This window comes from Numenius arquata, chromosome 12 (assembly GCF_964106895.1).
Source record: "Numenius arquata chromosome 12, bNumArq3.hap1.1, whole genome shotgun sequence".
Lineage (NCBI taxonomy): Eukaryota > Metazoa > Chordata > Aves > Charadriiformes > Scolopacidae > Numenius > Numenius arquata.
Window position 1 is genome coordinate 25,780,205 of NC_133587.1, and position 25,925 is coordinate 25,806,129.

The 25,925-nt window shown below is 43.5% G+C and overlaps 1 protein-coding gene across 3 annotated transcripts in view; it reads right to left on the reverse strand.

The window, feature by feature from the left end:
* Positions 1-25,530, reverse strand: part of PIP4K2A (phosphatidylinositol-5-phosphate 4-kinase type 2 alpha) — a 115,176-nt gene extending 89,646 nt beyond the window's left edge. For 2 of the 3 annotated variants that reach the window (XM_074156872.1, XM_074156875.1), the window contains exon 1: positions 25,173-25,524. In XM_074156872.1, coding sequence (XP_074012973.1) covers positions 25,173-25,313 — 141 coding nt within the window. In that variant the 5' untranslated portion in view covers positions 25,314-25,524. Of the gene's footprint in view, positions 1-25,172 lie in introns of all 3 variants that reach the window. The other variant, XM_074156871.1, reaches the window with a different exon arrangement.
* Positions 25,531-25,925: the final 395 nt, after the last annotated feature.

The following is a 25,925-nucleotide window of genomic DNA, read 5'->3' on the forward strand; positions in this document are numbered from 1 at the left end:
CTGGAATAAATCCTGTTTCCACATAAGTAATTTATATGTGAAATTAAAAAAAACAACCAAACAAATCTAACCCACCCACCCCCCTGAAAACTCCACAATCCAGACTGTGGAGTAGTTCAATGAAAGTCAATAAATTCAAACCAACTGACATACCCTTACAGACAGGGGCCATTGTGGATTATTGACAAGCTACACAAAACCATTCATGAACAAGAACACTTTTATTTTGTTTACAAACCCAGACTACTGCAGGAAACAAGCGCGTGACAGTAGTTTGTCACTTGTGAACCACTCTGAACAGAGAGGCAGTGCCTTTACATCGATCATACATGGCACACATACTAAATAGAGGTTAGCTTTAAAAGGCTTCAAAAGGGTCATACAGAAAGATTGATCTGGAAAACATGTTTTCAAAGAAGAGGCGACGGGATGAAACAGTAGATCTGTGCTCAAAGGTACGATTAGTTACAAGCATTAGCTCAATGCTATCACATTTATTTTAAAAAGTTTTTGCAGAGAGGCTAAATACATCTTTGCTTTCAAATACTGATGAATTTACAGCTGTGGGATGAGATACAGAAGTACCAGCATGTATTTTCATTTCCAACATGTGATGATTCCGAAATCCAGAGCAATACAGGAGTTGACGGACCAAAGGGAAGATGAAATCCCTTTGCAGGGGAATGGAAAGGATTCCTCCGGAAGAGAAGTCAGCAGTTCATAAATACACATAGTGTTGCACTAACTGAAAATATGACCTGCTCCTCTATTAAGCAGATTGGTTACTTCCTAACTGAAGCTACCTATTTTCCTCTCTGTTAAAGATGGAGCTTTGGAGGAAGCCAAAGTCAGGCTCCCCAGTAGAAGTAGAGCAAGAGCAGAGCCTAGAGAGGGACAAACGTATTGAGGAATTATCCTTGTGTACCAAGTTTCATGTATGGGAAGTGTGCAGGAGGGGTGGGAGGCAGCTGAGCTCTTGCTTTCCGCCTGCTGGAGAAGTTCCTTCATAATCATAAAAGGTTTAAAATATAGAGTTAAAGATTTCCAAGTATACCAGTCAAAAGCAGATGAACAGAACTTGTTCTTGTGAAATGAAGGCATGAGAAATACCTCCCATCATCCTTTTGATAACTGGTATGTCTGAGCACCAATATTAAAAAAAACACAACAAAAAACCCCCAAAAAACCCCAAAACAAACACTTACACCACAAAAAACAAACAAAAACACCCCAGAGGCTGCAACACAGCAGGAACATACCAGAGCTGGTGCTAAACTAATAGCTTGCACAAGAAGCAGTCTGTGCAAGCAATGGCAACTCAAGATGAGGTTAACTGCTCACATTACATACTGGCAGATAATCAAGTACTGCTGTCAAATCACTTGTGCCCAACACTCTACAGCTCCTGAGACCCAGGTCTTCCCTCTGCCAGTATGAGAATCTCATTTTCTTTCCCACATTAAGTCTACCTTCTAACGGGATTCCTACTATCACCGAGGGTGCCCCAGGCCCTGGGAGGGCAACGCTGCTCCTCGTTTTGCAGCCATGCATTCGTTAGCCAAGCCTCAAGCTGAGAGGACTCAGTCTCACCATTGTACAAGAACAGGCAACTGGTCAAAAAAAAAAAACAACAAACAACAAACCACCAAAAAAAACCCCATGGAAATCAAGTGAGCCAGGGTCTCAGTTTAAATAGATGAGAAGTCCAGGAGGGAGCAGACTTCAGACCATTTTCAGCAGACATTTCCCATATTTAAGTCTCCAGATCAGATTTATACAGATTGTGAGCTGAAGCATTTCCTAAATCAATTATTAACTGCTTATCTTTAAACTCATCCTTTCAAATGTATTGTTACATATACACAATTTTCTAATGGAAGCCCCCATGCACCTGAGGAATTTTTGCTAACACCACTTAAAACGGATTACTCTGCTTACAAATTTATCTGCAGATACATTGCATAAATCAGTAATTTAGGTAAAAAATATGAAGATATTTTATGACTACAACTGATGATATTGCAAGTCAATGTTTTTGTTTTGGTCAGATACATGCACTGAGCAACTGGCTGTGAGCAACAGGAACTAAGTGTCACGGGAACAAGAAGCATCCTGGGCTGCATCAAGAGAAGTGTGGCCAGCAGGTCACAGGAGGTGACTCTACCCCTCTACTCTGCTCTGGTGAGACCCCACCTGGAGTACTGTGTCTAGCTTTGGAGTCCTCAGCACAGGAAGGACATGGACCTGTTGGAACAGGTCCAACAGAGGGCTATGAAAATTATCAGAGGGATGGAGCACCTCTCCCATGAAGACAGGCTGAGAGAGCTGGGGTTGTTCAGCCTGGAGAAGAGGAGGCTCCAGGGAGACCTTTTTTTGGTTGGACTCTATCTCAAAGGTCCCTTCCAACCATGAAGATTCTGTGACCTCATAACGGCCTTCCAATATCTGAAGGAGGCTACAGGAGAGATGGAGAGGGATTCTCTATCAGGGAGTGTAGTGATAGGACAAGGGGTAACGGTTTTAAATTGGAAGAAGGGAGATTTAGATTAGATACCGGAAAGAAATTCTTTACTCTGAGGGTGGTGAGACACCGGAACAGGTTGCCCAGAGAAGCTGTGGATGACTCATCCCTGGAAGTGTTCAAGGCCAGGCTGGATGGGGCTTTGAGCAACCTGGTCTGGTGGGAGGTGTCCCTGCCCATGGCAGGGGGGTTGGGACTTGATGATCTTTAAGGTCCCTTCCAAGTCCAACCATTCTATGATTCTCTATAGGTGGTACTGCTGTATACTACCTGAGACAATTCATACAACGCAAAAAGCTTTACACCTATACCAGGGAGAAGAATATAGCTCAACATTTCATTTTCCAGTGTAGTCTTGTAAAAATTTCTTTATTTATAAAAAGTCTTATTGAAGATGCCTTACTAAGCAACTGTTACTTTTGACCACGTGTTCCACATGCATCACAGCAAGGAGAAAGTATTTTCAGTATGTTTTTGGGGGCCGTAGTAGCTATTTCAACTCATCAAGCAGAAGCTCGAGATGCATAATAGAGCATTTACTTCAATGTAACTACATATGCCAGCATCCTCACAAGTCAAACGACTGCAGCCTTTTTCCTCTGGGAAAGCACAGAGGAAAAACCGTAACACTTATAGGGCATTCATAAGGCCAAGAATTACCTAGTGCATGAGGAAACCATCCACAGCAACTAAGAGAAAGCTGCACTTTATGGCTAAAGACTTTTTTAGTTTGTTTTTTAAATGGTCCCTTCCTATCTTCCCTCCCCCCTAAACAGAAGGAAGCTCACAACATAAACTTAATTTTTAACTAGAGCAGTTGATTTTTGATAAAACAGGTCTTTTTCAATAGTTGCTAAAGGATGGGATGGGAAAGAGATTGGATTTTCTGAACTTACTGAAAAAAAAAAAAAAACTCTGAAGAACCCACTTTGGTAAGTATAGGGAAATATACTTAAACATTTTGCTTATTCATAGACACTTATTTGTTGCATTTGTGCTTGTTGATACAATTTGGAGTAAGAGCAGCCAGATCCACGTGAGCACGTTACAGACATTAAGCCACTCGCTGCAGAGCATCATCTTCCTTTCATGTATTTTCCCTGCTCAACCTCACCTTAATTTCATTTTGCATCAGTGAGGGAACAATTGCACCAAGTGTCCTTTAAAACATGACTGATGGGACAAAAGGCAACCTCAGCCTTTGGAAATGAGAAAGCATACTATGCAGAAAAGGCTGGAAATACCCACACGTTAGAGGTATTTCTCTATCAAGCTTGCTTCCTCCAACTACTACTGCAAATAAATTGTTATTCCCTCCCTCCCACCACCAGTAATTTCCATAGTAAGGAAAAGCAAAGGCCAGACCAGGAGCTGGGCATGATGCTGCTCCTTTTGGTGCTTTTTTGAGAGAGGAAGGGGAGGAACCAGCCAAATTCCCTGCTTCTTGCAAGCCAATGGTTTTCCAAAAGGTACTGGACTGTACACACACTGGAAAATATACCTTTACAGGTAAGCTGAAGGCAGAACATGCAGGAACAGAAGATGCTCCACAAGCTGAAGAGATCGCTATCTCTGAGAAGCATCAAACTATATCTATAGGTTAGTGCTCTAATGAGGGGAGAGTGGAAGACTCCAAGCTACGTTTGCAAAACAGGAGTTAAATCCAGGATTTAAAAACAAAGAAGAAAACACCTCTTAAATATGAGATTCACATTAAGAAGCTGTACTTAGTTAAGAAGCACTATGTGATCTTAAATACACATTTCCTGCTCCCTCCCGACTCTAGCTCAACAGAGGAATGTTTTGTGGTATCTGCCCAGGGACCTGTTAGATTTACCTGACATCACACCAGTTTTAACACAGTCAGTTCTGATTTGACAGGTGAAACTCTCTTCGAAAAGATACAGCTGCATACAAGAACAACTGTTCTTTCACACATGAACTAATGCCTGGAACGGGGTATCATGCACACACATTGTAGTGACGAGTAACTATCATCCTATGTATAGAAGGGCTTTACATAAGAAAAACTATAAAGCTATATTCAAATTATGAAACAAAACTTGTGCTGAACAACTACAGCTAAAGTCTACAAGAACTAGAAAGACCTGAGCAGCATCATGCAGTCTGAATTTCATTTGTTTTCCCACCCACAGGCTGCAGACTGTGCACCCCTTCTTATACAAAAGAAATATTAATATCTATAATTTACACCACAACAGTAAATTTGCATTAGCTATAGAAATAGTTCTCATTCGTTTCTAGAATAATAGTGCTTAGAATGAGGTGGATGTGTTTCAAAACAGTTTACCTTGTAGTTCCAGAGCGTGAAGGCAGCACCTTGATTTACCCACAAGACACAATGGAAGTTCAGGAATACTAAAAATAAATTTGGTTTTTATTTCTTTAGTCTTACCCCAAAACCTCAGTGTTTAAAATAAGATTTTAGTACTTGGCATATTTAACATCCAACTGACATTCACACTTGACTTCCAAGTATTCAATATTTCTTCAGAATTCAAGTGGAACACTGGTTTTAAACCACACTGAAATAAGTGTATCTATAATGCTCACCACATCATGGGAACTGAAGTCACTTAACCTTATGTTTTTTCAGTAAGGGTCAGGACGCAGCTCCTTTAGCTCTAGCCTTAGTTTTAATTGCCTTAGCCTCAAGATGATTTAAATTTTCTAGCTCCTCTGCACCATACGTGTTCTCATTTCTGTCCACCTGCTCTAGGTGGACCTGCCTTGGCAGGGGGGTTGAACTAGATGATCTCCAGAGGTCCCTTCCAACCCCATATCGTTCCATGATTCTGCAAGAGTCAAGGTACTGTTCTGCACACAATCACCTCTCCTCACATACTCTTGGTTCACCTCTTCAGCATAGTCTTGCATGAAGGTATGATGTGGTAGTATTGCTGGAGTCTCATCAGAAACAGCCTGCAGTTCAGCAGGAGCTCAGAAGCCTCGCTCCACGTGAACAGACTCCTGCCTGTGCACTTCCAACTCTTTGCAAGCTAACTGGAAACCCATGCAAGGACCAAAAGTGAGACCGAAGAGCGAAATGCAGCAATGAACCAAACCCATCAGTTTTTCATAATTAAAAAGTTCATTATTTAAGTTTCATAGTCCTCTATAGTAACAAAGCATATGTAGCAGCACACTAAAACATTGCAAGTTTTGTCGCAGAATTTAACAACACTGAAGGAATGACAAGGGCAGTTCAGAGACACTAAAACCTATTTATGTGACACCACTGAAATCACATCACTATTGTAAAATGATATATTAATGATTTGGAACAAAAAACACCTAAGAAAGAACCAAGAACCTAAAGATTTTCTCAAATCATTCAGACGGATGACTTTATTTCTCCTACAGATACAGCCTTATTTGAAGTCTTCTCATCAACAATTCTTCACAAGTTCACTGGGGCATAGACATTCATTTTTGTAGACACTTAACGCAGTTCAGTTTTGGCACCAGTTGTCTAAGATGTTTTCCAAAGTATTACCTCACCTTTTATTGCTCCTGAATTCAATTGACTCCTTGACCTGACAAACCCACAATGCAAAAAAATATAATCCTAATGTACTTTCACGTCGAGAGCTGAACTAATCCAATATATAGCCACCTACACCAGCACTTGTACAAATGCTACAGCAATCTACTTTCCCCTTCTCCCAAAATAGTTGTGGCATCAAAATAAAAAAGCATTTGTAGGTATTTTAACAGGAATGCATTTGCAGAACTACACTTGTCTTTGATATTGGCCAAGCAATTCTTATGTATTTACTCTTTGGGGCTCAAAGTTTGAGCAATTGCCCATTTCTTCCAAATTAAAAGAATAACCACATCCTACCAACTTGTTTTAATGTGTTCTTCTTCCCTACACTGACACATCTTGAAGTATGAGGAATCGCCCTACCGTTCCTTTTCTTTGCAACCATTTCAGCCGCAGCAAAACAGATGAGCCGGCGACCGATCCAGGCTCGTGTCCAAACTACAAGCCCGAGGTCTTGCCAAGGGCCCCACACACGACACCACAATTCAGTTATATTAGATTATTCTTTTTTTTTTTTCTTTTAACCAGTTAATTATGCCAACAATAGAACAGACTTCACACAGCTAATGCAGCAGTGTTTCTTGGGAGGATTTGAGGTTGCCAACACAAAAATATTTTAACCAAACCAGGTGGACCTGCTTCGGCAGGGGGGTTGGACTAGATGATCTCCAGAGGTCCCTTCCAACCCCATATGATTCTGTGATTCTGTAAAGCTTTTAGAACAGCTGAAAGCTAGAAAATGTGATGTAGCAGACTGCATCCTCTCACTCACATAACACTGGTGTTTCAGTCTTTACTGTGCTTAACATGTAGGAGAGATCCATGCCCTGAGGATACTGTACAGCTGTGTTTGAGTATTAATAGATTTTTTTTTTAAATGAAATATTACTAGTTAGAAAACCATACATTTTAACACATACAGAAACATGCAGACCAAGACTCAGCAGCCACGGTTAAATTTAATCAGAATCCACACTCCATTAGCAGCTGGAAGAGTTCCAGAAGCCGCCTGTGCCCTTGGCCACTTGCCAAGACCACTGATTGTGTTTTAAGTCCCCTGAAATTACAAGGATGTATTCGAATATGCCATTCGGTTCGGTATTTACAATTTTCTTTTGTTGCACACAGAAAATGTAGCTGTCTACCTCATCACCATTTGCGTTTGACAGACGACATACTTAATGTCACCTAATTTTCAAATATGTTTGGTACCTTTTGCAAAGCTGCTACTAACCCTTACGCTTCTAGGCTTCTTGAACCATAGCAAAGCAAGGCACTAGTGACACCTAACACGAACAAACTACAGCTACCATCCAAGACTTGAATTCAAGTATGAAATTCAACTGATGGAGATAAAATGAAAGTTCTCGAGCACTTACCAGTACTATCTACAAGTACGCAAAAGCCACCCACCAGATTTCTTGTCCAAAAACCTCATTCAAGTCTACTGCTCATCGGAGTCATGACATACACTAATGCACAGCTCTTACAATAGTGCTGTGCAGAAGGTGCTGCAAGGAAGAGGAAGTGTTGAAACCAATCACAGTAACTAGAACACTTTATGATACAACATCAAAATGAGATAAGCTAGTTCGGCCACATACTAAGAAAGCTGGGGAGCTTTCTTAGTATCTTCTTTCTTCATCTCCCATTGAACATTTGCACATGCATGCCATCACAGTTCTCTCTGGAGACCTTCAGATGATAGTATTTTATTGATCTAAGTTATCAGAGAACATCCAGGTTATAAAAAAAAAAAATATCAAGGTAGATACGGCCATGACTGAAACTACTCTTGCAGAAACAATAGCAGAAAGGGAAGGAGGAAAAAAGCCCCGAAAAACCAAAATACTACACTATGGGTCCAGAATACTCTGGAAGTATTTGATGCACGTGTCCTATGCAAAGTCAACTCAACTCTGAAGAGTCTGCAAGCTCACACTGAGACCTGCTGTCATTAAAGAAGAGCTAGAATATTTGCACTAAATGGATGCATCATAACTCATGCATAGCCTAGAATCTGGTCTTGAAAGCACATTAGTATATAAGCACTGCCACGTACCAGATTTGATGTATGGAAGCCTAACAGCAGAAGAAAGTGAAAATACTGATTGTCAGAATAGCTGCTTCAAACCCAGAAGACTGTTGTACAGCACAGCACTACAGTGTTAGTTTTGCTCATCTCCCCGGCTGCGTCTCCATGGCTGTTTAAGCCAGCTTGACAGCCAGATCCAGCCTCCTACCCCTCTGGCATCTGGCAGACCTTTTGTGGAACCCGGCTGGTGGAGGGTGACCCAAGCAGCTCCCAGCAGGTAGATCAGCCCAGGCTGCGGGTTCCCAGCCCGTGGCTGCATGGCCGAGCCAAATGACACGATTTGCCACTTGGCAAGTGGGAACAGTCACATCTCCTCCCTCTTCCCTTCTCTACCAACCCCTTCCATCAGAAGGAAGTCACTTCAGCCCATGAACCCAGCAAAAAGGAGAACAAAACAAAACCCCCAAACACACTTCTTGCCAGATTAGTCTCTGGTCTTTTAGCAAGCTGGAACGATTTACTGGATGATCAGACAAATACCAGAGCCAGCATAAACTAAGCAGTAGGAACTGGGCCTCCTTTTATTAAAGCCACAGACGCAGTTGAGATGGGCTTCAGCATTATTTATCCCTTTATCTTATACCACTGGTAGTGCTGATGATCTGCTGCATTTTGTACTGATGGGACACGGTTTAGCAGAAAGACCACGTCAGAAAAGACAAATAGGTCACTTGAATTTGAAGTGTCTTTTATTGGAGTGCCAGAGAAAAGAGACTTTTGTCAGTCTCTGAACAACGAAAAATTAAAATGGTGTGCTGGACGGCAGTAGATGCAGAAGAGAAGGTTGTGGTTTGGTTTGCACCGTAGCTGCACAAAAAAAAAAAAGTGTGTCACTACAAGTAGATTCCTTTCACATTTTTTTGCCCATGTAAATATTATACATGCTTGCTCAAGACAGCTATAGAGTGATCCCGCTCAGAGTTTGGAAGTGTACCCAATATGACTGAAATCAAAACTGAGAAGAAGGGACGAAAGACACTAAACCCACCAGCCCGCTCCCACCACAATGGGGACAGACTCATTGCCCAGCTACTCTCTGCCAGGCAGTTCTGCCTAACCCTTTTGCACTGCCTCTGGTACTTGTCAGATCCCACCAGAAACCAATTACTTAAATTCCTAAAAATATCTCCTCCTCCCTAAAATGACACTTTTCCTGCTCTATTGGTAAGTTTAAGTTGCCTTGGCCAATCGTCCAATATTGAGGACAGTGAAAAAAGGAAAGAACACAACCAAGATCAACATTTCCTGCTGCTGAAAGAAGTTAAAAGTGAAGTAACATTTAAAACTGAACCACAAGGTAAAGTTATCCCTTCTAAGACTCCTACTGGGAGCATATAATCAGATTCCCTAAAGACACGTAGATGCAAACAAGTTAATATAGCATTACCTATCCAGCAAACTGTTACTCAGAGTAAGCATAAATTGTTCCTCAGGGGAAAGATTTACTAAGAGACAGCCCTAGACTTGAAAGGGACACAGCCACAGAAGTGTAGGTGATGCACATTCAAAAATAGAAGGGAAGAGATCCTAAGCAGAACAGAAAAAAAAGAACACAAATTTTCTTTTGTGAAGAAGACTTTCCATAGTCTCACATAACGCCAGGAAGGACTCTGAGAGGACCAATTGAAAAAAAAAAGTACAATAAGTTTTCCCATTTCTTGACAAAGATGCAGGAGAACAGTTTGCTGAGATTTCTTTGCTACTTACTCCAAAAACGACAGCATTAAAAACAGAATACTAAGATGGATTAAGTCAAATACATTCATTTTTAGGTTCAGCAATAGACTTAGACTTGGTGTCAGTATCTCCCACTGGGACAAACAGAAGCATTTCCACAATCCCCAAAAGCTATCATGGATATGGACTATCTGTATTCCAAAATGCTTTTAAAAATCACATACAGAGACTACACCTTTATTTCCTTTACACCTTAGCTGACTAGCATTTGCTGCAAACACATCTGAAAAACATTTCCACTAAGAGACTGGTATTCAAGCTGCATCAGATTCATCAGATCTGATGAATTCAGATTATACTGTTTCATCAGATTTCATCAGATTATACTGTTCCTTTTCATGACACAAAGTACAATATTGGTTAAGTGTTGAGAGATTAAACTAATTAGAAGAGACCCGATCAGACAGAATTTGGTGTCTGTTGCTAGAGGCCAACAAACTCAAGAATAAACTGGCTTATTAGGATAAGTCTGTTGGTAAAGTCTGAACCAGCAGAAACTTCAAGCAGCAGCTGACTTACAAATTTCACTTTTTCTTCTATTGCTGCTCTTCCTGATTATCACCAGAACAAACACTTTCCAAGTTTCAAAGTCACCAGCCTCTGTGCAGGGAGAGAAACCAATGCAGCCCAGAAGAGGACCTCGTTCACAGCTGGCTCGTACCAAGACTCAGCCTTTCCTCTGCAGAGTGGAATCCCACAGGCCACCTCCCAGTGTGCTCTCTTGCCCACTAACTGCTCCTACGAGTGCTTAAAAAGGCCAAGAAGAAAAGTAATTTTGCTCTTTATTTTAAACAAGAGCAACTCACATCCCATCCCTGTCCTTTCCCCTCTTCCCACCTCCAGAGAGGATGAGTTTTCAGCAGGACCTGGGGTAGACCTGGTGACCACATGGTCACACTCACTGCTGGCCGAGGGGCTCTCTCCTGCCCATGCATGGGAAGGCAAGGTTTTAGGTAGGAGGTCCTCTTTGCCCTGCTGTTCCATCACATTTGCTCACTCTGACAATGAAGCCATGCCTTTATTTAACAACTTTGCCAGAAATCAGTCAACAAAACTCTGCCCAAACCCATGTAAACCCTCAAACAAAATTCCCCTCTGTCCTAGGAAACACTCTCCCACTTCCAGATGGAGAGAGGGAAGGTGCAATGCCAGCTTTAGATCTTCAGAAATCTTTAGGAGGAAAGTCATTACACTGCAGCATTATTGGCTTCAGGTTAGTTATTTCATGCTTCCTGACCTTAAGTCCCCCTTGGATGGGGAAAAAAAAAAAAAAAAAAGAGCTAACAAATAATTGAAATAGTTCATTAGTAAATCACTGTGGATAGTTAACATGATTAAATGCCTTCAGTTTCATAGTGCTGGAGCTGAGTGACAAGGAAAATGTCACTTGTGTAAAGATGTTTATAGTCACACATTTTATATTTTATATTTCCAATAAAGCAATGCAACTATTCTGGAGTCACAGCCTGGACAGTTAAAGATGATTGACAAGGTTGTGGAGAGTTTCCATTGGTTGTTAGCTTAATTCAGCTTTGAAGCAGTCTTGCACTATTTTTTGTTTCATTCAAATTTTTCGTGGCAATTATCTTTCCAAAACTCTATAGACAACCACCCAATAAGCACTTCTGACTAGTCACCTTATATGCAGATTTCACTGCCCATAGCTGGGCCAGCATGGCCAGCCTAAGAGCAGAGCTCTAGGCTGGATTTGTTTGCCTGCATTTCTATAACCGTTCCATTTAATATGCCTTTCCAAGGTAGCCACAAAGCTGTCTGCTCACAGAGGGAGCTGTGAAAGAGCAGCCAGTGCAACAGCGAATCCTGCCAGCTCCACCAGAAGCCCCAGTCAGATTCTCCAGAACACCCTCCTTGCATTACTTAAGCCATTATGTGTAAATGCACAGGATTGCAAAGCTTTAGAAAACACTTCACAAAGCAATAGGTCAAGTAGGCAGGAAATCAGCTGTTCTGTCGTGAAGGATACAGTAAAATTCAACAGCAGCATTTGACTAGTCTATTCCTAAAAAAAAAAAAATTAAGATTTTAAAAAATTGCAAGCTCCCCTCAGTTCCGTAGTGGCAGTGCTGTGGCTCACTCACACTTTTATGTTCAAGCAGTCTAAGAACTGAGCATTTTCATTCCTGGTTTGCCAGGCTTGTTGAAAAAATGGTCTCTGAAGCCTCTAGTTTGGAAAAGCCATTATGGCAAAATGATCCCAAACAGTACCAAATGCAGAAGGTGGGACTTTTGTCTACCCTATCTCAAGCTCTAAGTCATTAGATATGTCTGAAAACTTGGCTAAAACGATCTGGAAGTTAGCTTTGTCAGACACATGCATGTGTTTCAAGGAGTCATTAAGAAGTTTGATACAAATTGTAGAGAGATCACTGTATGGCACAACTGCATCAATAACAATACTATAACAAGATTTAGCATTCCTGGATTAAATACATTTCAACAACAAAGAGATCATTTTCATAAACTAAGTACGCTATACAGTTACAACCTGCAGAATTATATGTAAAATATTTGGCACATCAAGCACATGAGGAGAGGGAAAAACATGACTATGCAGACAACTACTATTAGTCCATATTGCAATCTGGTACAGAAAAAGTGGGGTGCACCAAAATCATGGAGCAAAGCTTCGGATATACTCTGTAGCATCTGGAAAGCTGAGTATTTGCATCCCAGGGGCAGGGGAGGCTACACAGCACAACAACTTCTGCTAAAAACTATTCTATTCCTTAGTTTTTCCCTTATTTGATAGACTAACACAAAACATAGCTAGCACGAATCTGAGCAACCAATATTCTGAGCTCAAACTTGTCCGCTAGGGAAGCGCCAGTAAGCAGCGGAGAACACGTAGCTCAAGGATCAGGCTTTACCATGTCAGCCCTCGATTGCTTCATGGAGACACAGTACTGAGTTTCATCATCCAAGTGGTCCATGCCAGCTCACACCACTATTTGAGTCAGTTTTCAGTCACGGATGAAAAAACAGCAAGCAGGGAAGCCTCTGCAGCAAAATTACTTGTCTCGATGAGCAGCTATACAGCTTCCATCTTGAGAACTCTACACAACCACATCTATGTTCTTCCCTCTAACCAAGGGCTTAGGTTTTTTATTTTTTAACAGTTCTTGCCATGTCAGAAATGAGTTAGAAAAGAGTTAACTTGGGAGACTAAGTCTTTGACCAGTAAGTCCAATCTTCACAGAAGATTTCAAACACCACCACCCACCCCTTTGTTCTTCCCCCCCGCCCCCCCTTTTTTTTTTTTTTGAGGAACAGGCTATATGCGTGTCAAGAATTTATCAGCAAGACACTTATGATTCAGGTTCCTTTTGGTTTTGCTTATCAAGAGGCTAATATTGGTCAGAATACAAGTTTGGCTGAAGAACAAGAAACCCCGAAATATTAGTTTTGTGTTTGTATTTGACACAAATCTCCTGGTTGACATCTTCAGTTCAGTTGGTCCCACGGCACCACAAATAAAAGCACGCAGGTTACTTCAGCTTCAGCTGTTACTTCCCAGCTGAGTACCAGAATGTCTATGCCTTTGGCTGACTTAGCTACAGAAAGTAACACACATTGATTGAAACCATCACATTTTAATTCCACTTTGTAAGCAGAGCGGCACAGGCTCCCTTAAACTATGAATGCCGTTTTAAAATTACTTTCGGCCTCGCTATTTAGGTAAAGATGCATACATAGCAACAGCTACTTAAGTGACTGAATTACTGTCTGCCATAGTTCTATACCCCTCCACTCCCTCTTTTCTTAATTAAACCTAATTTCTGAATTTTTGTTCAGCATTGTGCCACAAGAATAGTATGGTATCCTGTGACAAAGCCAAACAAGAGGAATGTTTTGCTGCCCCTACTAACTCTTAAGACATGTAGATAAACAAGCATTTTTTCATGTCAAGTAACAAAGATGGCTTAGCAACTTCAGCAATGCAAAGACACCCTCCAAAATACCCATCATTACATACATTTTTACTGTTAAATGGTTAGAAACATAGGCTTTCAGGAAAGAACCACCTCTGCATTTTGAAGGGCATTTATAATAGCGTGAACAAGACCTCAGGCACATCACCTCAGATCAGCAGGCAAGAAGCAGCTCATTTTAAAAGAGTTACCACTGTTCACATCCCACTGGACCTTCTTCATTTTTCAGGCAATCAACACATCACGCAGGAGGAACCACTACTTTCAGGGTCCTTCAGTAAATTCTTAGGTGCTCAGCCTCTACTGCGAAGCAAGTCATGTTCAACCAGAACACCTTAGGAAGTCATTCACTGGAAAATGAAAAAGCTGATGACTATTTAAATATGAAAGCCTGGGAGATTTCCTCAACAAGACACAAACATTAAAAAATATCCTACCATATGACACCTTCCAAGGAGAAGTCTGCCATATGCCTTCTCTGAAAGATTCAGCAAGTATAAAATGTCTAAAGAGTAATTGGCTAATTAAAAACACCAAAGTAACAAAAACACCATTAACAACCTCAGATAATTGGGGGGGGGGGGGGAGGGAGAGGAGAGTGGGAGGCTGGGGGGTAGAATCCTGGCAATGGTATTGGGACACATGGTAGAAAAGGAAGAAGACCTTCAATCAAGATACAGATGTAGCACACTAGCAAGATTCAAGATGCTCAAGACTTTAATGCCGTTCTGCTTTGATGTACTGCAAAAGAACAAGCTGAGGAGGGACAAGGAGTGCAGGACTCCATGAGCCCAGAGACATCTGAACCCTATTAACATCCCCGAGCCAACACAGCCCCAAGGACATCGCTCACTCAAATGAAATAACCAGCTACAACTGCCTGCAGCTGTAGGTAGGAAAGGGAAAGCAGCATTGTTGAATCAGCTGGAGCCCAAAATAACAGCTGGAGAAAGTGCTATATCAGGAACTCCCTGCATCCATAGAGATGAGCAAGAGGTTCTGAAAACAGTGCTTTTTGCCTGCAAGCAGGTACATGTGTTTGTTAACAAGCGCTAAGATTTTGTTTCTGTAAATTAGTTTTACCACATGTCTTCTGTGGGCTGGGGGAACATCCAGAAAGCTTTTCTTGTTTGTTTGGTCCTGTCCCTTGTGCAAGCACAGGAGAAGGCTGGTTGACGTGTCACAGATGGCAAGCGAAGCGTGAGTCAGACTGAAAACTCACTAATCTGATGATTCTGCTTTTGACCCAAAAGAGTAATTATGTCAGAAAATGTCTCTTCAATCCTCCTCTGCTATCTGTATTAGTACTGGGGGGGGGGGGGGGGGGGGGGGAGGGGGGGGGAGTGTTGAGAGCAGCAGGGAAACCCTAGTTTGCATCAGCCCCAAGCTGCTGCTGAACTGCAGCACCTCACCGAGCATCCGACTCTGCATCTCGGTTCCAGTGAGTCATTTCTGAGTCCTCCAACTGCAAGTCTGCAGTGACTGAGGAGGAGGAGAGGGTTGGGTATGGGCTTTCCAGTGAAGTCAGCTTGTTCAAGACCGCTATCTTTCCCAGAAAGACAACCAGCTCTTTTGAATAGCCAGCTGAGACAGAACGTGTTGATAAGTACTTCCGCTTCAAGGACTTACTGTAAAAATAATTTTATTTCAAGTATAAGCCTTTAAATATTATCACTGCTTGGACAAAGCAGTCTCAGATATGTACTTCATGAACAAAGAACAGATTTGCATGTCATCTTTAACACTGGAGTTGTGTATCTTTATATAGGCTGTTTGAGTGGTATAAAGAGGTCACGTTATTTTTCTTCCAGGATTGGAAAGGGTACAAAAAACCCCGAGAAACAGAACAGTATTCAAGTATAAACTCCAGAGAAAAGAGATCTACCCAAACAGCATCTTAGTGATGTTTTCATTATTTGCAAAAGAAAATCATGCAATACTTTATGGAAAAGAGATACTCAATTAAAGAGGCACAAATTATAGAACCGCCACCCTGAATACAAGTGTTTGTGCCACTGTTCTCAGAACTACATAGAAGCCAAAATAACCTTGTCTACCATCAGGCTTTTATTAAAAAAAAAAGAAAAGCAGTATTAGACTCATTAACTTCAAAATATGAAATAAAAATAGATATTCCATTTCTCATTCAACTGCTTTCTCAATTTTTGGTGTTTTGCAATTTGGCTCCCAAAACTGGCTCTAGATTCCAATCAAAATACAAAGTCTGAAGCAGGAAGCTCAGAGATTAGCAACCTTGCTTTTGATGTCAGTCTTCTGATTTTTCCTCACCTCCAGGCAACCATAATACATCAGATTTGCACAATGTAAAGGCCCTGACCATTGTATACTTAAGGAGTATTCCTCTCTGAGCTCGTCTAGAAAGTTTTCTATTATAATCACAATGAGGTTACCAAAGCATAATCCCAGAAATGATTTAACTACAGACATCTTAGATGGCTGAGAGAGAAAACGAGTACACTGAACAAACAGAAACACAGCCAGCAACACCACCACATCAGAACCAGCTGTACCAAAAATGGTTTTGGTACCCAAATGATCTAGCAAGGGCCTACAAAAAACAGGGCAACTCGACCAAAGCAGAACGAAACTCTGAAAAAAGCTTTAAGTCTACTTTGCAACAGGACATGCCACAGATGAAGGGCATTATATCAGAACTATTAGTTCAATAACAGAATTATTGAGGCTTGGCATCACAAGATAATCAGATACTGCTCAATTTCAGTTCAGTACAATAAAATTGTTACTAAGCTGCTTTCTTTTGACTGGTTTTAGGCTAACCAAGTTAGGTATTTTCCTCTCTCCCTCCTCCAAAATAAAATAAAAAAACACAAGTCAGTGAGTGCTACAGCCACAGGCTTGGCATCCTACCAGAAAACATTTAAGGTAGGATTCTCAAGAATTACTATTGGTTAGGAGGTCTTCCAAACGTTAGCATTTACCTCTAAAAACAACTTCAAAACTTTCAGCCCCTAGGAAGCCATTACAACTTTTCTGAAGACATTTACTCTCTACCTGGATAAGCAAATTATGAGGTTAGGTTGTTCAGCATGTTCCAAAGACCAAGACTGAAGAGGTGACCAGAAACCAACAGGTACAATATAGACAATTCTGTCTCTTACAAAATACATGAATTCAGAAGGTTAAAATAGTTGAGAAAGGTCTCCATGTTGGAAGCGCAGGATCCCGTCGTGAGAGTTCGCTACTCAAGTGGTTGGTTTTTTTTGGGTTTGTTTTTTTTTTTTTATTATGGGCAACACTGCAGCTCTAGGCTACCAAATACGAAACTGAGCTGTAGACAGGAGATCACTGGTCAAACAGTACACACAGCAGAGCTATCCGAGTCCCTCCAACTGTCCTAAGCAACTATAAAAACTCACCTTAAACTACACATCATCGGCTTCTTCCCTCCACTCTCCCTGCCGCGTGTTCACAGCTCCTCTTTAGAGCTGGGACTGACACTTGTGGTACGAAAACCCTTCTTATTCACTCTTCTGCATTAGTTTGTCCTCTAGCGCATCTCCCCGAATGAGCTTAACGCAGGATCACGCCAGTGCCAGAGAGAAAGAGGAAACAAGTCCAGCAGCCCCAGTTTTAGCCGGCTTCAGTGTCATGGAGGCTGGGGTTTGACTAACCTAATGCTAGCATGAGCGGGTACTTCCTTACACAGAAGTTGTTTCCCCCCTACCTTTTCTGCTTTCACACTAACTCCACATTCTTTGTGCTGGCACAACCGTTTCTATGGCTGGGCAAGGAACTTCAGCAAATTACGGTCCATCTAAGAACTCCTCAAAACATACTATTTTTGCTGGATCATTATTTCGGAGCTGGATAGTTACTGGTAAGGAAACAGATAAGGCTGAACTTGTTAAGGAGAAGATTGGAATGGCAGATATTTGATTGATAAAATGCAAACACAGGAATAGCAGGGTCATAAAAGGTGAGACAGCATATGATCAAGGCAGAGGGAGACTAGGAAAAGTGACAGATTAAACTCCTTAGCTCAAGCAGCTGCAAAGCAGTTCTGCAAGTCCCAGCCTCACCAAGGAGCTCCACAAGCTTTCTAATAATGCCACATAAGGGAATGTGATTTTTTTTTCAGTTTTGTCTTACAATCTGAAAGGATCATGCATATACTCACAGCTGTGTTAAGAATATTAAGGTTGCCCTGGGAACTTACAATGCACACAAAAGAGCTGGATTAGACTAATTACCTTGCTTCAGTACACAAGGTAGTTGTTCACCAAGTCTAATGAAAAATAAGTACTCTAGAAGGTGTATGGCCATTAAGTATTTTTACTGCAAACTATTCAACCCCAGTCTCTGAAGATAAAGCTAATGTTTTCTTTTCAGTTTGTGACATCCATCACTACAGCATTCAGCTACTTCAAACAATTTTCACAACACCCTTATTAAGCAATCTCTCAACACAAAACTAATTAACTTATTATAGAACAGCCCAGGCTCTATAGGAAGATCGTAAGACAGATGTTCACATAGCAAACCACATGCAAGAAGTTACCATCTCAACAATTCAAAGCTAACCCATTTCACCATGCACTGGGATGCAGACCATGAAAACTAACAAGGTTTGTCATTACCATCTCATAGCCAAGGCAGCAATTTCTTAGACTGCTTCAGCTATTTTGCTAAGTGCAAACATGTGCTTTACCAACAGTGAAAATGAGGAAGAGAAATCAAGACTTTTGTTAGACACCTAAATAGTAATCATCAAGTATAAGAAGTAGAAAAACATGGAAATAGGCCTTGGGAGTAAACATTAAATGAATTCATACTGGAATCCATTACCCACAGCAGCAGTCATAATCACTTAGAAGTCAGGAGAAAAATGAAGGTGAACATGTACTTCTTTCAAGCTTTTAAGAGCTCATAGTTCAACAACAAAGATGACTAAACTTTCGACAAATCAAGATATCTGTAAGCCAACATGACTACAACTCTGAGAGCTTAGCTCTGGCAAGATTACATTGAAGATGTGTACATCATAGATAGTTTCACCCTACTCTAAAGTTGTCATGAAGCTGCACAACATACACCTAGCCTATGGAACCAAGATGTTTTCAAGGAAGCGCAGAAAACAGGACGGTACAGCAGAAACTGCATAATGGGGTGAGTCAGTTATATTAAACAAAGTTTATCACCCTGAAACTACAGCAGGAAAATAAACATCTACCAGGCTCTGGCCAATGGGCATAATGCAAGCGTCTACTTTAACGAGCAAGGAATTCAGAAGTAATCCCCTAGAGACTCTTCTTAGGGAACTGGTACAGGACACTCAAATAAGATGACAAAGTTGAGTCAGCAAAACAAATCTGTGCCGCCTGTTTGCTTCACTGAACATTGCCCAGCCCTCCCAGCTGTGGTTAATGAAATTCAGTTTCAAAAACCTATAGGCAAAAAAACCCCACAGTAGCCTTTGCAGCACCTTATCTTGTAGAGAGGAAGAAACTACAGAAAGTAGCTTTGAAACTGCTGTCAGTGCTCTTTTCATAGCTCTTCCCTTCTCACCCCTAACAGAAGCTCTTGCATGTGTCCCTTTCAATAGCTGAGAGAAGGGCATGAAATATCACTCCCATCTGTATATCATGCAGGAATGTTTACTACCTTTAACCTGACCATAATAAATATTTACAATTTGTATTTTTACTCGTCCATCCACTCAGTTGCAAAAGCATTATCAAATTAATTTCTGCAGTACACAGAGTCTGACACCCAAAAAAGAACCAAGTTTTCAATAAATAGCTCTTCCTGTTCTACTTCCTTCTATATACAAACATCTGGGCTGAGTGCCCGGCTGACTTTATTTTAAAACAGTTTTAATTGCTTTATTATCTGCTCTGCTGTAATCAATGCTGTTTAATATGTTGTTTCTTCCTGCTTCTTCGAAAGAGCCTTCTCCCATGTAGCCTACCGCCACCTCCACTAAGCAATTAATACGGTTTGTTTTCTTCCAAGCTCACTGTTAGGAGTCAACTCTAAGATCACTAACTTTAATTTTACTTTGTTTCAGTCGTTCTGAAAAGCCACTGCAAGCACAAGTGCAGTAGTGAGGTTCCCAGTTAAATACGAATGCTAGCAACACAGAGTTGACACCTTAACTGCCGAGCATCCCTCCCCATCTCAACCACCCCCTTGCGCCAACAGCCAGTGCCATGAGTCAACGTGACAGCTCTACACCCTCAGGGTTTCACCATCGCAAGCACATTAAAAAAGTGAACCCAGAAGTTACCAACTCCCATGACTCATGAAGATATATTGCTAGTCCTACCTGCTGTGGGTTTGTTTTCACGGATTCCCCACCTCTTTAAAGGAAAGTGATCATAAACATAAGCCAGTATGTCTCATTCCAGAGGGCATAACCTAGCTATTGTTTCAAGCTTCACCTTTCTAAGGATATACTCAATAAGCTCTTTTCAGTGTCATTTTCCTAGATGTACAATGTTTCAGGATAGGAAGTTCTCAGGAGAGAGGCTACTCGATACTAAGAAACTTGATTTGTGCCACAAACAGAGAGGGTACACCTTTCCCTAACGAGTCTCCAGTGCCACGTTAAAAGGTAAGGACAGGCTTGAGCGAGCTATTTGTGTATTTGTCTGGATAAAAGTTTGTAACAGGAAAGACAATTATGTTAGCTAAGGAAAAAAAAAAAAACCCACACACAAAAAACCAAACTGAAAACTGACAAGAACACAAACATTTTGTAGCTTTCAAAAGCAGAGATACAGAAGGTTTCCTAAGGTGATCAAATAGACCCCCATATGTATGAGGGGGAAAGATGTGTTTACTCGTCTTGCTTTTTTCCCCCCTCCCCACTTCTAAGTGTAATGGCGAAGGAGCCTAGGAGCTGCACGGGTGGGCAGAGGAGTCCCACCGCTCTCACCCCGCTGATCATTCCGTCCTTGCCTTGTTCCACCTCCGTAAAAAAGATCAAGCCAGAGCCGAGAGGGCAACAGCGGCATCAGGCTCACGGTGCCTCACATGAGCAGCTGAAGGAGGTTGTGAAGTTTACCTATTGAAATCTTCACCCACGGAAAGTACATTCTTTCTGAGGTACTCTGCAATATGGGGGGAAGAGGAGGGAAAGGGAGGGGAAGGCATATGATCCATGTACTCTTATTGTTCCACTTGCCTATTAGGCAGCAAGTGCCATTGAGAAGTCAGGCACTGCTAAATTTTTAGATCAGCTTGTAATCATCCAAGAACCAGATGGCGATTACAGATTCCAGGGGCGGGTGGCGGGGGGTGTTTGTTTTTGGTTGCGGATTTTAATTTTTTTTTTTTCCAAACTTGTACAGTACACTCCATAACCGCGTTAGGCATTCATTCTCCTAAATATGTTTAATTTAATGGTTGACACAGTAGGTGAGGTCTCTAGCAGTCCATTCTTAACCTCAAAATTAGTTACACACACCAGCCCCCTCCCCCCCCGCCATTAATTTTCTTCCCTCTTTGGGGGTGATACGTTTCAAAGGACCTACGCCTAGTTCCCTACAAACTCCAAGCTTTCCTAGCAAGCTTCTAACAGAGGCAGGCAACAAGACACAAGTGAGAGCTGATTCACCATCATTGTGCCTGGGACGATCCTCGTAGGCTGCAGAAAACACAGAATACCTGGCTTTCATTTTTGGCACAGAAAGCAAGGAGGGAAGAAATACTTCCAAAAGCATTAGGCAAAGAGATACATGCCACTTCCCTTCCCTCTCTTCCTTTCCACAGGTACTGGAAAACCAGCAGCAGTGACAGTATGGAAGTAAGAATAAGGATGTTATTTACCATACCAGTTGTAAATGAAATATTACTGCAATAATTACATTAACTAGCTAAAAATACAGCTTTAAGTCATGCTAACCGTTGAGTTTAAGTATTTGTTCCAGTAGCACAGCCAGATTATCTTTGACACAGGCTAAGAGACAGAGATAAGATCAACCCTTAACGATGCAGATGCCTGCAAGATCCAAGTGCACTGACAATTAATCTTTGCTGCTACAAGTCATCAGTATTATAATCTACAAAATGGGACACAGTTGCTTTCCCTTTCACTTAGCAGAAAGTTGCTGGAATACGCTGCTGAACGAATACTCAGAAACGAATTTACAGCTCCGAATGTGAGCACATGCTTTCCTGTTAAAGGTATTTGGCCAATGCTTAAACGCTGACTCCTCGCATGCTCTTCTCAGCTCTTACTGAATTTGACCGCATTGCCAAGGAGGATTTCACATTAGGTATCTTTCTACCTCTACCTGAACAACAACCGAGACACCAAAGCAATATGCTTACAGCTTCTTGGAGGGGATGGGGACAGGGGGAGGGCACAATTTATAAGAGCCTTGGGTAACAGACACCTCCCTGCATTACCAATTCACACCTTTGCTGGTGACAGCGATGCTGGAGATCCCTCTCTCTAGAGTCACATTTCCTCCTCAGACAGGAGAGTTAAGAGAACAGTTCTTGTAACTTTTTCTTTAGATGGAGCTTCTTCACACATTCAATTTAAAATCTGAAAACCCTCCAAAACTCAATTATCAAGTATAGTGGTATTTTGGCCCTAAGACCAAAGTTAAAAAGCCTGTAGAAAAATCCGCTTTTCCATTTTTGTCTTCTCCAAGTGCTTCATTTCAGCATATGCTGCATCCTGTCAGAAACGTGGAAACTGCACCTCAGCTTCACCGTTTCAGTAAGTACTTATCCCCCAAGACAGCAAGACTCGGAGACCGCTATTGTCTCATTAACTGATATGCACCGCACTGGAAGTGGCCTTAAACAAGATTTTTCAAATGACTACTATGTTCTAAGCTTATTTAATTGCTGACAACATGAACCATGATCTAACACTCATTTCCTAGTCTAACCTTTCCTTATGGATTTCTGTTTATTCTGCTAAGAAAGTTTAGGATCCTTAATTCCTGCTCTTAATGAATCCACATGCATCATTTGTATTTCTCCCATGATAAATTCTTATTTGTGGTAACAGAGTCTGCTCCAGCCGCACCAAACGCTCGTTTTCATTTTCTGGACAGTGCCACATCCAGCCTCGCAAACCAACATGCTCAGCATCTAACGGAGCAGCCGGCAACACCTCGATGCTGCGTTCTTGGCGAAGGAGAGATGGTTAGATCAAATTAACTTTTTTTTTTTAATGCTCTCTCATTCAGAGGGATTTTGCTTCCCCGGGGCCTGAAGTATGATCCACAGTTACACCTTGCAGCAGGATAAAGAAATGGAAGAATGTCTGCAGAACAGACAGCGGGTACTCACACCTACAACCATCGCCTCTCTACGACGGTGAAGCTGCGTTTCTGTGAGCCCGGTGTACTGCCGAGCCTGCTCCACCGGCCTCCCCCAGCTAAAGGATTTTAGTTTATCATTTTTAGTCATATGTCCGTGAGCCAGCATGCTTCTTTACTACACGTTCTAAAGGGAACGGCTACGTACACCACGGTATGCGATGGCAGGAGTCACGTTCAGTGCTGTGTTTGTCGCTATTTGCGGGGTACTGGAGAGGTTTTTCCTCTGGAAGCAGCAGTATTTCCAGGACGAACACATGTTGTAGCAACAAGCTGTTGCAACAGGAAGATCTCTGTTCTCACCACAGATCTTCTCCCTCCCTCCTCAGGGAGGCCGTCAACAACCAACGTGCTGCCATTCACTGGAAGCCTCTCGCCCCGAAATTATCAGCATGCTTTCTTTCATGAAAGCGGCCTGTTGGGGAATTTTTCTATGAATAACGCTAGCCACTACAGAAGGAGCAAAAGAAACTCGTGTATTTAAGCCCAATTCTGGCAGACAGCATATTGCGCACTTCCACGATTAGAGAACTTTTCTGCTTGGTTAGACCAATATCTAGTTTCTCATCCGTTGGTGACACAGGATGTCACAGCTTTACAACTGACCTACAGAAAGCTGGAGACCCTTTGTCACCATTTCCTATCAACTCAGAAGGCTATCTCAGAGCAGATTATTTAACCTCACCATACTGTCACCCATACCATATTGGTATGTACAGCTAAAGCATCCCCCCCGAGCTCCCCAGACCACCACTTCAGGGACTGTGCTGTTTAACACAGACCTAACAGGGCTTTTGCCTTGGTGCTCAGCCTCCAGGCTTTGGGGCAAAAACTATACACAAAGGGAAAAAAAAAAAAAAAACAAAACACAAACACAAAACCTCAGGGGATTTGGATGTGAAGGAAACAAAAGGAGTTCCCTGAGTTCCCTGTTAAGACTCCCGGCCGCTTCGCTTGTTTCACGACGCCGTTACAAGGGTTGTAGTCTAACCTCAAACTGCACGTTGACAGTTATTCTCACGGTCTCGGGAGCAACAAGAAGGAACACCATAAAGACGTGCCGGCTTTGCACCACCACGAGAAGAGAAGTTTTTAGGCTTAACTGACCCGACACCCGATTTTTAGCTGATCTTTGGGCTCCCCACTTTCGACCTGCCCCCGCAGCTATTTAAAGATGTCAAGCTGCGACGTGAGCCTCGTAATGCCCGAACCATGTGACGTCTCGCCCAGGATCCTCAATTTTTTTTTTAAATTTTTTTTTTTTTTTTGAAGGCTGAGCAGCGGCAGCCCCACGCCGCCGCGGCGGGTGCGGGGGCTGCGGGGGGCACGGCTCAGCCCGCAGGGTGACCCAGCGCTCCCCCCCCCGGACGTCGCAGTTCTGCCGCTTCGCCACATCAAAAACCGTCCCCCCCCCCCACACACACACAACGCCGGGCACAGCGCCCTCGGGAGACCCTCCCCGGGGCAAACCGCACGGGAGACGGTAAAAACTTGGTCAGTTAAACGCTAATGACCGGGTTGTTTTTTTTTTTCCCCCCTTTCCCCCCCCCCCCCCCTTTTTTTTCCCCCCCTTTTTTCACCGCAGTACATTTGCGCAACGCCCGCTGGCGGGCGCGGAGCGGCCCCGTCTCCGCCGCCAGCCCCGTCCCCGCACGGGCACCACCCGCGGAAACAGCGGAACGGCGGATGGAGGGGACACCGGCTACCGCGGCCAACCGCACCCCCGCCCCGCCGGGTCACCGCAGCCTCCCCCGGCGCCCCCCCCGCCCGGCTCGGTTACAACGCTCCCAGCAACCCCCCCCTCCCCCCCCACCGTCGGGCTGGAGGGCGACAAGCGGCGGGTGGCTCCCGGCGGCATGTGCCTCCCCGCTCCCGTCCGTGTCCCCGCATCGCGCCCCCCACCCCGCACCCTCCCCGCAGCCCCCCGGGGAGGTGGAGTGGCGGGATGTCCCGGTGGGGAGCCAGGCGCGGCGCTTACCGAGTGGTTGACCCCCCACATGAGGACGCTGAGCAGCGGGTCGCTCGCCCGGAACAACTTCACTTTTTGTGCCACGAAGTGTTTTTTCTTGGTCTTGGTTTTACTCGCCATGACGGGCACGATGCTGCTGGGGGCCGCCATGGCGCAGCCGGTGGGGCGGGGGAAGCGGCGGGAGGGAGAGAGGGAGGGAGAGAGGCAGGAGAGAAAGGAAGGGGCGAGTCAGCGCCCCAGCCCCTCGGGCAGGCGGCGACCGGCGGCGGCGGGCTGGTAGCCGCGGGATGCCGCGCGCATCCCGGCCTGGCCGCCGGCGCCGCGCGCTGAAATGGCCCCGGCTCGCGCGCGCGCGCGCGCCCCCCCCTCGGCCCCGCCTCCCCCCCTTCCCCCGCGGGGGAGCCACCGCCCGCCACGCACCACGCCCCTCCCCCCTCCCCCCCCTCCTCCCGCCCGTAGCCGGCGCGGGAACCGCGGGGGAGTTTCGGTTCCTGCCGCCACATCGCGCATGCGCAGCCCGCCCCCCCCCGCCCTTTGTCCGGGGTGCGCCTGCGCGGGAGTCGGCCGGGAAGGGAAGGAAGGGCGGGGAGCGCTGAGGGGACCGGGGTCCCGGCTCCGCACCCACTCTGGGAAGAAGGTGGTTGTCACAGGATCAGAGTGGTTCGGGTTGGAAGGGACCTTGAAGATCATCAAGTTCTAACCCCCCTGCCCTGGGCAGGGACACCTCCCACTAGACCAGGTTGCTCAAAACCCCATCCAGCC